The 10,464-nt window shown below is 36.3% G+C and overlaps 2 protein-coding genes across 2 annotated transcripts; one reads left to right on the forward strand and one right to left on the reverse strand.

Moving 5' to 3' along the window:
• The first annotated feature begins 2,449 nt into the window (after window positions 1-2,449).
• Window positions 2,450-3,640, forward strand: LOC18014150 (aspartic proteinase CDR1). The gene has a single exon (XM_006418952.1). It carries the CDS (start codon window positions 2,450-2,452, stop codon window positions 3,638-3,640), a length of 1,191 nt encoding a protein of 396 aa, XP_006419015.1.
• A 104-nt stretch (window positions 3,641-3,744) lies between these two features.
• On the reverse strand, window positions 3,745-5,588 carry LOC18014151 (mediator of RNA polymerase II transcription subunit 20a). Its single transcript, XM_006418953.2, has 4 exons — window positions 5,475-5,588; window positions 5,217-5,359; window positions 4,851-5,119; window positions 3,745-4,124 (listed from the first exon to the last, which is right to left on the reverse strand). Exons 1-4 carry the CDS (start codon window positions 5,486-5,488, stop codon window positions 3,891-3,893), a joined length of 660 nt encoding a protein of 219 aa, XP_006419016.1. The 5' UTR covers window positions 5,489-5,588; the 3' UTR covers window positions 3,745-3,890.
• Between the last annotated feature and the right edge of the window lie 4,876 nt (window positions 5,589-10,464).

Genomic DNA, 10,464 nt, shown 5'->3' on the forward strand with positions numbered 1-10,464 from the left:
TAATCCGTTTAGCCGAGAAGTAATCGAATATCTACTTTATTGACCCAATTAGGCCTAAATTGGGGCAACAGTGTCATGCAATGCACCTTGAATGCCAATTTTTTTAACAGAAGTCTTATTAGATTCTAATTCATGCGTCCACACATGATTCATTGTTTTATAGACTAAATTATGATTGTCTTTAAATGTTTACGATCAAATATGTTGTAATTATAATTTCTAATCGTAAGTGAAAATTAATGAGTTTATTAATTTATTATAAGAAATATATTTTGATGTTTAGATATAACTCCAAATTAAGTATGTGGAATGTAGTTTTTTTAACTAACTTTTTGACATATGAAAAATGGGCAAAGTGTTTTTTCAATGTAAATCTTGAAATAGGCAAAATGAGAAATAAGATAAATTTAAATGTTATTGATTCAAATATGACGAGTTTTTGATTTTTAATTTTTCGTAAGAAGAGTATTGGTTTGTTCTTGTATTGGTCATTTTCCATCTAAATGCTTATGACCTGCTAATACAATGTTAGAAAAATTAGAGATTTTTCTAAATTTGGCACCAAACATGTAGGAAGCCAATTAAGTGGAACAGAAGAAGGAGTGAGTAGTAAAATGTTGCCGTTTAAAGAGTCTATTTGAGTGTGTATGTGTGTATGTTGTGTTAGAGGGATTGGATTAGAAATTGTGTTATGGTGATTTCATTGGCAATTGTTATTGTCTAATTAGATTTTCGAGTAAAATACAAATCCAAAATATTAAAAGATTCAAAGTGAGTTTAGAGATTATGAATATCTTAATGTTAATGTTGCAACGATGATTTCTAACGATGTGAAACAAAGATCATCTATATGATTGTGGTTAAAAGAGAGAGCTATGAAGTTTTTATAGGAATCGAGAGAAGTGAAGCACAACATAGTATAATCTAAATTACATCTGTACGCGTGGATTAAACTTAATGTTTAAAAAGACTTAATGTTTAAAAAGAAAACACAGAAATTTCTCTATTTATTTATGATTATGTAGAATTCTGTATGATATTAGGAAGGTCACTAATTTATGTGATTAAAAACCATTGTGTATATGCATGTATTCATCTAGTCTTATTATGTAAAGTTAGATCTCTCAACATGAGCGTGACATATAAACAAAATTATAACTCACGAGATCGTGATATGTGTTGTAGTTAATTAAAATCGCGATATGTCTCAAAATCATTTTCTTGTTTTTTTATTAAATTATAAATCAAAAAGATAAAATACAAAAAAAAATAGAAACTACAAAATCGGATAAATGTAAACTATCAAATCTATATAAAGTAAAGAATATATTTATTTCATTCATTTCGAAGGTAGTTTATGTGATGAATTAATTTTAAAACTTTTACTTGTAAATTATAATTTTTTTTTTCAGCAAATCAAATATATTGATATCATAAAAGGTTTACAAGATATAAAAACATTATTGATATAACCGTTAATGCAAATAGAGGAAATTAGAACAATTTCAATGAAAGAGTAGAGAGTAATCATGCTATCTTTTCGGAAATAGTTTTATAGGCTAACAGATAAAATCAGTTATGTCTTTTCTTCATACATATTTCATTGGCTATTATCTTGTTGATAAAACTCCAAAATGCACTTGGCATTATATTTACTAATAAAATTAAATTATATGTTGCTGATGATGAATCTGAAACTTGTCTCTTCTTTAAAAACAAAATACTTGATAATTTCGGCGCAGGCTCTCTGTGTTCATATTGGTTGATACTTTTAATTATAAATTTAATTAAAAATCAAAATTATATGGATTATAATTATGCAGATTAATTTAGATTTTAGATTTTATATTTTATCCACGTAACACGCAAGACCTGATCTAGTTAAACAATAAACAGTGTAGATTATGTGTTTTGACCAAAAAAAAAAAAAAGTGTAGATTATGTGTTCTTTTATCATCCTTTTGTGTTCATCAGTGGTTCCTTAAAACTACAAAGTAAAGAAAATATACATCTCGCTATAACAAATGATCATCTAAATCAAAATGGAAAACCCTAAAAAAAGTAAACTTTAGTAACAAAACGTAAAACTTGTCAAGGTTTTTTTATTGGTAACCGAAAACTTCTCAAGTTGCAAGATCGTAAGAAATTTACATTTGCTATATCAAAAGTGACCTAATTTCCATTTACCCAAAGTAAACGAAAAAAAGGAAATCCCGAAGACAAAAGTAAAGATTTATAATAAAAAAAAAGTAAAGATTTATTAGTAACAAAATGTAAAGTTTTCAAAGTTACAAGATAGCAATGGAAATTATACAAGACCGTAATGAAAATACAAAAATTAACAATTACGACAAAAAGTTCAAAATCTATCTATATATATACATGCATGAATGAATAGCGATGCAAAACATTGTGTCTCAAAGCCAAAAATACTATTCGATCGATCATCATGTCTCTTGCAGCCACAATGATCGTTCTTTCTCTTCTCTTTATCACCGTCACTGTCTCATCATCACCTCCCGGTGGCTTCACCATCGACTTAATCCACCGTCGCTCTAATTCCTCTTCTTCTCGACTCTCTAAGACTCAGCTCGGATCATCACCTTACGCCGACACTATCTTTGATACCTCCGAGTCCTCATATTATATGAAACTACAAATCGGTACACCTCCTGTCGAGATCGAAGCCCTCATAGACACCGGAAGTGAACTCATATGGACACAATGTATGCCTTGTATTAACTGCTTCGACCAACAAGGTCCCATGTTCGACCCTTCAAAATCCTCAACCTACAAAGAAAAAATATGTGACGGCCATTCTTGTCCTTATGACTTTATCTACGGAGACGGAAGCTATTCCATAGGCAACTATGCAACCGAGACGGTCACGATCCAATCCACTTCAGGCCAACCTTTCGTGATGCCTGAAACCACCTTTGGTTGTGGTAACAACAACTCAGGTTTCAGCTCAACCGGTTCAGGCATTGTTGGTTTAAGTTGGGCCTCGACGTCACTCATCTCTCAGTTGGGTGAAGACTACATAGGTCTTTTCTCTTACTGTTTTTCCGGTAAAGGAACTAGTAAGATCAACTTTGGAAGCAATGCTATCGTGGCAGGAGATGGTGTTGTAGCAACCACTATGTTTATAAAGAAGGAGCAACCAGGTTTCTATTACCTAAACCTAGACGCGGTCAGCGTTGGAGAGACCCGGATTGAAACATTAGGGACACCGTTTCACGCCTTGGACGGGAACATTGTCATAGACTCTGGAACCACTTTCACGTACTTGCCTGATAGCTACTGCAACAAAGTGAAGGAGGAAGTGGCAAACGTCGTGAAAGCAGAACAAGTAACTAACTCGGACGATATGCTTTGCTACACGTCAAAGACCGTAGATATCTTTCCGGTGATCACAATGCATTTCTCCAACGATGCAGATCTTGTCTTGGAGAAATACAATATGTTTGTGGATGTGGGAGGAGATGTCTTTTGTCTGGCGATTATGTGTTCTTCGATGACACAAGATGACGGTATAGCTATTTTTGGGAACAGAGCACAGAATAATTTCTTGGTTGGTTATGATTCTTCTTCTTCGGTGGTTTCTTTTATGCCCACTGATTGTTCTGCGTTGTGGAGTTAGAGAAACCAAACCTAGAGAGACTCTTTTTACATTATTGTTATTATTTGTTACAGTTTTAACTTTACTTTGTTTCTTTATATTTGTCCTTTTATTAAGAGCATTGAATATGAATTTATTTTAATCAGCAATATACGAATGAGTTACACAACATGCATCCAAAAATAATGTCGGAAGATTCAAAATTCAACCATAAACCACAATACTCTGAATTTTACCTAAGAAGAAAGCTCAAATTAATGGGAATGATGTGTTAGCCTCTCACAGCTTGAACCGTTGCAATCATGTGAGCCATGACGAGAGCATATCGAACAGCTGTGTGCTGAGGAGTGAAGGTGTCTGCAAGTCCAAACTCTCCGAAGTTAAGCTCTATGTTGACAAACTTACCAGGCAACGACCTTTTAGACAAAGCTTCATGCCATATCTCCAAGAACTCCTCCATCACTTTTCTTGCCTTTTCCATTGATGATATAGGAAGATACTCCACCTGAATAGATTAACACACTAAAACTAGTTAACAACCCAGCAAACTCTAAATTTAAGATAACAAGAAACAAGACAATCTGGATTCATCTACTAAATGTTCGAAAGATCACATAATGTATCTAAATATAGTAAATAGATCAAGGATGATCACCAATTGCTAATAGCTCCACACCCTTTTGGTGATCGATTACAATGTTAAGATTGAGATTACAAAGAAACAAGAACAATCTGGATTTCATCTTCGAAATGCATCAACACTGTTTAATCTTCATCATCTGTTTTAACATCGTAAATAACATCAACTAAGATAAAGTCCAATCTGAGATTACACACACAATACTAGTTACAACACACAAAAACTAGTTTCACACACAAAAACTAGTTACCCTTTTGGTGATTAATTACAATGTTAAGATTGAGACTACAAGACAAGACAAGAGCAATCTCTGGATTTCATCTTCTAACTGCATCAACATTGTTCAAAAGCTCACATCATCTATCTAAAACGTAGTAATAGCATCAAGGATCATCACCAAATGCGAATTGCTCCAAACACACCCTTTTGGTGACTGATTACAATGTTAAGATTGAGACTACAAAGAAACAAGAACAATCTGAAGAATTTCATCTTCTAAAATACTTCAACACTGTTCAATCTTCATCATCTATATTAACATTGCAAATAGGAATCAACTAAGATACAAAAGGCAAAATTTAGATTCATTACCTCCATAACTATTCCTCTAACATTCTCGGAATGAGTAGGAACAACTTTACCAACTCTCAGACGAAAATCACCAAGCTGATACTGAAACCCTTCAAAGTAAAGAGCGACTTTCGATTTGTAAGACTGAAGCTTCTCCATTATCAATTGAATCGACGAATCTGCTTCCAGGACGATCCTCTGCGACCTGATGATGAAATAGTACTTACTCGGCTGATCCGCTAGCGAAATCCCTAGAAAATCGCGCGGGAAATCCGCTTGATTCGCCTGGTCTGCTCCAAAAATTCACCCCAAAAATCTCAAGGATCAAACCGACGCAATGACGAAGAAGAAGAAGAAATTAGGAGGAGGAATCATCGGGAGACTAACCTCGTACCATGGGTTTGTAATAGTTGAGAGTGGCTTTCCATCTTCCTTCTTTGACGCCATTGATGCTCTCTACGCACTGTGTAGCTTCGTTGAGGATTTGGCTGCTCACTGTGGATCCTTGATTAGGTTGCCAATACAAAACCCTAGAAAAAATATACAGAGAGATTAGCGAGTGAAAGAAAAATCCGAAATTGAAGAAGAAGTGGAGCTTATGAATAATTCTTCTTTTTTTTTCTTCTGCAAATCATCAAAACGTACCATTTGACGGGCATTGTTCTTGAGAGGGAGACAGAAATGGCGGAGGAGCAAAGCACTGACCCGACAAAATAGCATCCGGTTTATCGGGTTTGTTCGGTTCTCAGTTTGTTGGAGCTCGGCAAAATCCAGCCGAAATAAACCGAACCAAAAAGTTCTGTTCTATTGGGTTCTAAAAATATTTTAACCAGAGGAATGTTCATCTAATTCGTAAGTATTTTGGCTGATTAATATCTTAAATATAAGTGCGAAATTAACGAATTAATTGCCAAATTATCATAAATTGGAAGGGCAATGATCAGAGCTGCCATAATTCAATCTAGATATCATAAGTAATGTGTAAATTCGAAAATACCCTTAATAAAAAGAAGTTGTGGTATTTTTAATTTTATCTCATTTTTCCTATTTTTCGAATTTTCGTTTTATTTTAATGGAAATTAATTATTAAATGAATTTCAATTTTTTATTTTATCCTCTCTCTCCTCCTCTCCTCTCCTCTCTTCTCTCCCCTCTCTTTCACGATTCCGAGAATTGAATCATTCGGATTTTAGCTCATTGAAATCCTGGAGCGAAATATCTGGCCGGGTTGAAGTAACCACTGCGTCGTTCTTATCTGCACTTGTCTTCGTCTTTTTCTAGCGTCCTGAAGCTCGATTCCAGAGTTATCAGGTAAGAAAAAAAATTTAGGAATTTAGAATTTAGAAGCTCGATTTGTGAAATCTTGGAGTTTGAGTATGCACATTGGATAATTTAAACACCTATACGGGTCGGTTAGTTGATTTTTTTTTTGAATCTAGCTGAATCGAGCTGAATATAGTTGAATCGAGCTGAATATAGTTGAATCGAGCTGAATTGTAGTTCTAGGTTAATGATGAATTGGGACAAGTGGTATAATTAGGACAGTTGAGATAATTGGTACAAATGGTACAACTAAGAGGGGTGGACAATTAGTACAAATTATAGTTATCGGACAACTGGTACAACATTATTATTGTAGATGTGGGACAACTGGTACAAATGGTACAAGTGAGAGAAAGCTGAGTATTGAGAACTGTTTTTTTGTATTTCCAGGAACTCCAGTAGAGGATGACGAGCCGCACAAACATACATTTTGATTATGGAGGGTATTACTCAGCAGGAGGAGAAGAGTTGAAATGGAATTCAAGAAATCCAATCTATGCTATATCATTTAGAGACTTATTTGTGGACGATTTAACATATTCAGTACTTGTTGATGGTATATGCAAGAAGATTGGGTTGAATAACAGTATGACGAAGCTGAGATTGACCTATATACCGTTGGTAGCTAAGCCTTGTAGGGAGTCATGTATTGTCGATGATGGTGATGTTTATGTTTATCTAACAACAGTGGATAAAGAAGGACTCAGATCTGTTCTGAATGTGGAGGTAGTAGAAGACTTGGAAAGGGAAAAGACAGGCGAGTTATGTGGGGAGCTTCCCAGAGCAGATAAAGTGGCTGAAATTGTAGAAGAAGCAGAGGGACAACAGGGACAACTGAAGATGATAGAGTATGTTGATTTAGGGGTATTACATGATGTTGATGTAATGGAAGAGAATGCGCCTGTTAGTGCGGGCCAATTGACTGATCACAAACCAGGAGAAGCAGAGGGACAACCAGGACAAGAGAAGCTGATAGAGAGTGTTGATTTAGGGGTATTACATGAAATTGCTGTACTGGATGAGAATTCGGTACAGGATGAGAATGAGGCGGACGAGGACGGCACGGAAGGTATGAATGAATATACAGATGAACATGATCATGTTGAGCCTCCACGGCCAACTCGGTTTGTTCTAGAATGGGAAGATGGCGCTGGTTTTGAAAAACATCAAGAATTTCGTTCAAAGGCGGCTTTGCGAGTTTTAGTAGATAGAGCTTTGCATAAGGGGTTTTGAGGTAAAAACTGTAAAGTCGGATCCTGGGAGACTCATACTCAAATGCCGTCAAGCTGAACATGGTTTTCCATGGTATCTACATGCTGTAAGGATGCAGGATTCTACTTATTTCAGTATTAGAGTGTATAGGAATATCCATACATGCCCTAGGGTTGTTGCAAGCACAATTCGAAATAAAAGGAAAGGCACACCACAAATAGTAGCAGATGTTTTGCGTGGGGTCTATCCAGGTGAAGTAGACACCCCTGCGCCTAAAGCTTTGTTCAAAGTTGTTCAAAATGAAGCTCACGTTAATGTGTCCTATTCTACTGCTTTGAGAGGGAAAAAACTAGCTATCAGTGAGGTGAGGGGCAGTCCTGAAGAAAGTTATCGCAAATTGTATTGTTATCTTTACATGTTGCAGCTTGTTAATCCTGGGACAGTAACAAGTGTGAAACTGGATGCCAAAAATAAATTCAAATATCTCTTTGTCGCTTTGGGCGCTAGTATTGAAGGGTTTAGAGCAATGAGAAAAGTCATAGTTGTGGATGCAACTTTTCTGAAGAGTGTTTATGGTGGTATGCTTGTTTTTGCCACAGGTCAGGACCCAAATCATCACCATTACCCCATTGCAATGGGTGTGATTGATAAGGAGAAAGATGCTAGTTGGTCTTGGTTTTTTGAAACACTGAAAACTGTAATACCTGATGATGAGGAGCTGGTTTTTATGAGTGACAGACATAAGAGCATTGTTAAGGCAGTCCAGGAGGTGTATCCTCTGTCTCAGCATGGATTTTGCGTTTGGCATTTGTCACAGAACGTGAGAGGGAAGGCTAGGGTCGGATGTAAGGATTTGTGTGCAGAAAAATTCAGAGAATGCACTCATAAATACACAGAAGTTGAGTTTGTAAGTGCATACGCAGAGTTTAGGAGGTGGTTTCCCAAAGCAGCTGAGTATTTAGATAACAATGTTCATCTTGAAAAATGGGCAAGATGTTACTTCAAAGGAGACAAGTACAACTTAGACACAAGCAATGCTTGTGAATCTATGAACAGTGTCTTCAAGAAGGCAAGGAGGTATGCCTTACTACCTTTGATTGATGCATACATAGAAAAAGTGTCTGAATGGTTCAACAAGCATAGGAAAGGCAGTGCTATTGCTTCAGACACGAAGAAATTGGTGCCATATGTGGAGAACCAGCTCCATAATCTATGTGCAATTGCAAATAGCTTATTTGTCACTGAGCTTAACCATTTTGAGCTTGAATACAGTGTGATTGGGAATGATGGGAAGAGTTATTTGGTCGATTTGTTAAGCAAAACTTGTACCTGCAGGTGCTTTGATATAGACAAGATTCCATGTGTTCATGCAATAGCCGCGGACATGGCACTGATGCGTAACCCCAACAGAAGGAGGGAGATACACCTCCATGAACTGTGCTCGAAATATTACAGGATTGACACATGGGCGTTAGCTTATTACAGAACCATTTATTTGGTTCCACATCAGTCAACATGGATTATTCCAGAAGAAATTGAAAAGTTAGTCATCTTGCCGCCAGACTACACAAAAAAATCAGGGAGAAAGCGAGACAAGCGCTACCCTTCAACCGGAGAAGCTCGCCGTAAACAAAGTAACAGGGCCAATCCAGGCATACATCTTGGTCGTTAGTTTGAACCGCTTAACACAGATGAAGATGAAGAAGGTGATAACCAAGGTGGTAACCCGAGTGAAGTTTAAATTTGCGATTTGTATTTCGTCTTTCTGTAAGGGACAACTGGTCGTTGAAATGATATTTGTATTTTCTGGGTTTAGCAGGACAACTGGACAACACGGTACAACTAATTCTTTTCAAATTTGGCCAATTAATGGGACAACTGGACAATACGGTACAACTAATTCTTTTCAAATTTGGCCAATTAATGGAACAACTGGACAACACGGTACAACTAATTCTTTTCAAATTTGGCCAATTAATAGGACAACTGGACAACACGGTACAACTAATTCTTTTCAAATCTGGCCAATTAATGGGACAACTGGACAACACGGTACAACTAATTCTTTTCAAATTTGGCCAATTAATGGGACAACTGGACAACACGGTACAACTAAGTGTTAATTTTGAAAAGTAAAAACTCTGGTCAACATAACGAATTCAACCTAACAAACCATAAAGAAGACATAGTTAACCTTTAAAATATATAAGAGACCAATAATAATGATAATGGACAATTACAAATTGGTTTAGTGAAAGAAAGTATGGGATTCTCATCAACAACCTCATATGCTACATGTAACTCTTTCATAATAGAACCATCTTGCAAGGGGAAAAACACAATTTAAATGATTTTGGGCAAATTGTATTGTCATCTAGTACTAAACGATTAGAATAAGTGAATAGTTAAAAGGAAAACTGTAAATTATAGATTTATGTCCAAGGACAATTAGAATAACCAAAATGGACAACTATGAACAATTTTGGACAACAGGACAAAGGGGTACAACTATGCACAGTTGTTTTCTGTTTAAGGGATGATGCAGCACATGGTCAACTAAAATGGCAGCGCCGACACATATGTTAAATATGTTAAATACTGCTTCGGGAGAAAAACTCCGCGTTTTGTTAAGTAGCCCCCTTTATAAAAAGATTAGGAAAGAGAAATTCAGAAGTTTTCCCCTAAATCGAAATCTAGGGTTTCGGCTTCTTAGGCGCGCCACATCCAAAAATGCCTAGTTACAGTTCGGATTCTTCCGAATCGAAGCACTCATGGGACAGTTCATATTATCGAGCTGATGGAGAAGATGGTATGCGAGAAACGTGCTGGTGTGGCCGCCTTATGGTGATCAAGGAATCGAAATCTGAAGCCACAAGAGGAAGGAAAATGTACACTTGTCCAGATTGGCCGATTGAGGTAATAACTTTTGGAGTTCTGGGTTTAAGTTTAGGTCTTGGTTGAATTGGTTTAGGTTTAGTTTCAATTCTCGCGATTTCGATTTTAGGGCTTCGGGAAATCTAACTAATTGGAAGTTCATCGCATCGTTACTAAGGGACCTCATCGCAATCATGACCACATTTGGAAGTGGTGGGACGATGCT

This window comes from Eutrema salsugineum, unplaced genomic scaffold (assembly GCF_000478725.1).
Source record: "Eutrema salsugineum unplaced genomic scaffold, Eutsalg1_0 scaffold_4, whole genome shotgun sequence".
Classification (NCBI taxonomy): domain Eukaryota; kingdom Viridiplantae; phylum Streptophyta; class Magnoliopsida; order Brassicales; family Brassicaceae; genus Eutrema; species Eutrema salsugineum.

Coding starts and splice junctions, on each gene's coding strand:
- LOC18014150 (XM_006418952.1), top strand. CDS start 2,450: ATGTCTCTTGCAGCCACAATGATCGTTCTTTCTCTTCTCTTTATCACC.
- LOC18014151 (XM_006418953.2), bottom strand. Junction 5,120..5,216: donor TTACAAACCCATGGTACGAG/GTTAGTCTCCCG, acceptor TTTTTGGAGCAG/ACCAGGCGAATCAAGCGGAT. Junction 4,125..4,850: donor TTAGAGGAATAGTTATGGAG/GTAATGAATCTA, acceptor TAATCTATTCAG/GTGGAGTATCTTCCTATATC.